The 3545-nt window shown below is 35.0% G+C and overlaps 1 protein-coding gene across 1 annotated transcript; it reads left to right on the top strand.

Moving 5' to 3' along the window:
- The first annotated feature begins 386 nt into the window (after nt 1-386).
- Nucleotides 387-2136, top strand: LOC132029653 (zeatin O-glucosyltransferase-like). The gene has a single exon (XM_059418961.1). The coding sequence runs from the start codon at nt 483-485 to the stop codon at nt 1890-1892; it is 1410 nt and encodes a 469-aa protein (XP_059274944.1). The 5' UTR covers nt 387-482; the 3' UTR covers nt 1893-2136.
- Nucleotides 2137-3545: the final 1409 nt, after the last annotated feature.

Below are 3545 nucleotides of genomic sequence, written 5' to 3'. Positions count from 1 at the left end.
TGATGACAAACAAACAGGTCGTTGTAATTAAAATACTGTATAATTACTAGGCTGTGTAATTACTACCATAGTAATTACACCAATTCCAATTACCAGGTGGCTTTCCAAACAGACCCTTAGGTAATCTGATGTAAAAAAGGTTATACTGATGGCAGAGGCGAAACTAGGGGCGCAAGGAGTTCATCCCAACTCCCTTCGCTGAAAATTACATTATATATAATGTTAAAATTATTTTATATATATATTGTAATGCTAAACCCTTAACCTTGTTTAATGTTACTTCTTTATATTTTGATAGTAAAAGTTTGTCTTAGTCACTGACTGGCGATATATATAACTTAAACTTTATCCACAAATGATGTCATCCTCTCTATATAAGTAGGGGAGGAGTTGGGAGAAAGGTGGTACCAAAATATTTTCTCATACAAATGCAAAGCACGTCGTAGTTTAAACTAAAGATTCATAGAGAAGTTAGTTCTTCAATGGCTTCCAATCTCCATTTTTGCAACAATAACCAAAAGAGTCAAAAAGTTGTAGTAGTAATGGTCCCTTTTCCAGCACAAGGCCATCTTAATCAACTTCTTCAACTCTCTTGCCTCATAGCATCTTACAACATACAAGTCCATTATGTAAGCACAAAAACACATAATCTTCAAGCAAAACTTAGAGTTCATTGCTTTGACTCTATTTCCAAAATTCATTTCCATGAATTTTCTACTCCAAATTTCATCTCTCCCTCTCCAAATCCAAATTTTCAAATTAAATTCCCATCCCATCTTCAGCCTTCATTTGAAGCATCCTCTTATCTAAGAAAGCCTGTGAAAAAACTTCTTCAAACTCTTTCGTCCAAAAATCGGAGAGTCATTATAATAAATGACTCTTTAATGGGATCAGTGGTTCAAGATTTTGTGTCATTACCAAATGCAGAGGCTTACACTTTCCACAGTGTATCAGCTTTTACTCTTTTCTTGTTCATATGGGAGAAAAGAAACAGGCCTTTTCCGATCGACGCAGAAATGTTGAATGAACTTCCTACCCTTGAGGGTTGTTTTAGTCCTGAATTCGAGAGATTTATGAAAATAGAACATGACTGTATGAAGTTTAACTCGGGCAAGATTTATAACACATGCAGAGTCATAGAAAGTCCTTTTCTTGACTTGCTGTCAAAAGAACTGATCGATAACAACAAGAAACAATGGGCTCTTGGCCCGTTTAACCCTTTGACATTTCCCAAAAAAGGGCCCAATACCAGAAGCCATAATTGTTTACTTTGGCTCGATAAACAAGAACCAAACTCGGTGCTATACGTGTCCTTTGGTACCACAACTTCGTTTTCTGACGAACAAATCAGGGAAATGGCGATTGGTTTAGAACAGAGCCAGCAAAAGTTTGTTTGGGTGTTGAGAGACGCCGATAAAGGGAATGTTTTCACCAAAGATTCAAGAAAGTTCGAATTGCCAAAAGGGTTCGAGGAGAGAGTTAAAGAAAGGGGAATTTTGGTAAGAGATTGGGCACCGCAATTGGAAATATTGGGACACGTGTCAATAGGTGGATTCTTGAGTCATTGTGGATGGAATTCGTGCATAGAGAGTATATCAATGGGAGTGCCAATAGCTGCATGGCCAATGCATTCTGATCAACCAAGAAACACAGTGCTAATAACAAAGATTCTTAAAATTGGTCTTGTTGTTAGAGATTGGGCTCATAGAAATGAATTGGTAAAATCAAATATAGTGAAGAAATGTGTGGAGAAGTTAATGGCATCAAAAGAAGGAGATGAGATGAGGAACAGAGCAAAAAATTCAAGTGTAGCCATTAGAAAGTCAGTGGGAGAGGGTGGAGTTAAACGCATGGAATTGGATTCATTCATTTCTCATATCACAAGATACTAGATTTTGATGAAAATCAAGAATTTTCATGAATCTACAAGTAATATTGTATCAAAATTCCATTAGGATTCTACTTATATATGTTGAGAGTGTACAAAAATTTTAAGCTATCAATATAATTTAGAACATGTTATTATAATTGTTGCTTGTTTTATTTTTCAGATAGCTAATTCCATTTATTATGAACATTTACGTATGGTTATCTTTCTTTTGTTTTTGTATGTCATCCTAGTATAGGGGCATGCTAATCTTCTTTTGTACCGCTCCATTTTATGGAATGTGTGAAAATAACTTAATAATATAAAAATTAATTTATTTTTTATGTATATATAGTGAATATTAAACCGCCATTAACTTCTTTGTTTATTTATTTTTTTATATTCTTGAACCCCTTAGGTGAAAATTCTGTCCCCTCCACTGAGTATCATTCGTAGAAGTTTAGATTAAATCCGTTAACCGTAAAAGGGGGACGTAAAAGACAGGTCCCACAGACAAGGATTCCATAGATGATCGAAGAAAAACAGTTCTACAAGTCAAATGCCGACAAGTAAAAGGTCGACAAGCAAGCTGAAAATGAACAGTTGAAAAGATGAAAAAAAAAAAATTAATATGCGTAGGAAGCAGAAAGAAACAGCTTGTGGTGTTTGAATAATGGTGTACACTGTACAGTCTATTTATCAGCTTAAAAAAGTGTTTAAAGCGCTTTATCCCTATCTTCGACGCCCATTGATAATTACTGATACCAGTTTTTTGGTTGTGGAAGAAAATTTCAGGCCTTATCAGTACAAACATCAATGTGGTGAAACGTGGCAAATATTATCTTTCGGCTCTCCATCTCATATCATTGAGATATTCTAATATATAACTAGATTTATTGAAAAGGATAATGACCTTACTTTTTTTTAATTGTTGCAGCTGAAGATTTTGAATTTGAGACGTTCAACACATAAATATTCTCTAAAGACACAAGTATTTGCTTTGGCACAAAAAAACAAGAACCAAACTCGGTGTTGGTGATCTTGCAGTGAAATTACAATTACAATTGAAAAATAACAATGAAGCAATAAAAAAAAAATTATGGCTGAGGCGCGGATATCTCGCTCTCTTTAAGGAGATTCAAGCCCACTGCAGCAAATTTACCGGTCCAAGCCGATAATCTTTCGACTTGTCCCCTCCGGATACAACGACAACACGTCGTATAACTCAACGAACTCGGACAAGATGTTGAGTCCAAAGCTCCACCAAAAAGAACACCTTCCTTCAACTAATAAACTCTTTTATTTTTCACTTTCCTCACTTTTTCTATTCTACTCTCACATCTGTCTATTTGAATTGGTAAGTGATATCATCCTTATATAATGGATGAAAAGGTATAGTGGTCATACTTTTTTGACCACAAAAACGTGAGAAACATTTACCAAATTTGTTGTTTTGTGGATGCTACCAATGTGAAAAACATTGGCTGCTACCATGGTCAACTTTTGTGGCTGCCATGGTCTTCACATTTTTTACCACAAAAAATGTGAAAGACATTTGTAATATTAAAATGCTCAAAAAACCTAACAATCCCCCACTCATTTTAATATTAACATAAGAGAGTTTATCAGTTGAAGGTAGATTAATATGCGTAATGAAGGTGTGCTACGCATTGAACCT

This window comes from Lycium ferocissimum, chromosome 9 (assembly GCF_029784015.1).
Source record: "Lycium ferocissimum isolate CSIRO_LF1 chromosome 9, AGI_CSIRO_Lferr_CH_V1, whole genome shotgun sequence".
Classification (NCBI taxonomy): Eukaryota; Viridiplantae; Streptophyta; class Magnoliopsida; order Solanales; family Solanaceae; genus Lycium; species Lycium ferocissimum.
The sequence above is the reverse complement of the archived record's forward strand: the minus strand, read 5'-3'. Positions and strand labels throughout refer to the sequence as shown.

Coding starts and splice junctions, on each gene's coding strand:
- LOC132029653 (XM_059418961.1), top strand. CDS start 483: ATGGCTTCCAATCTCCATTTTTGCAACAATAACCAAAAGAGTCAAAAA.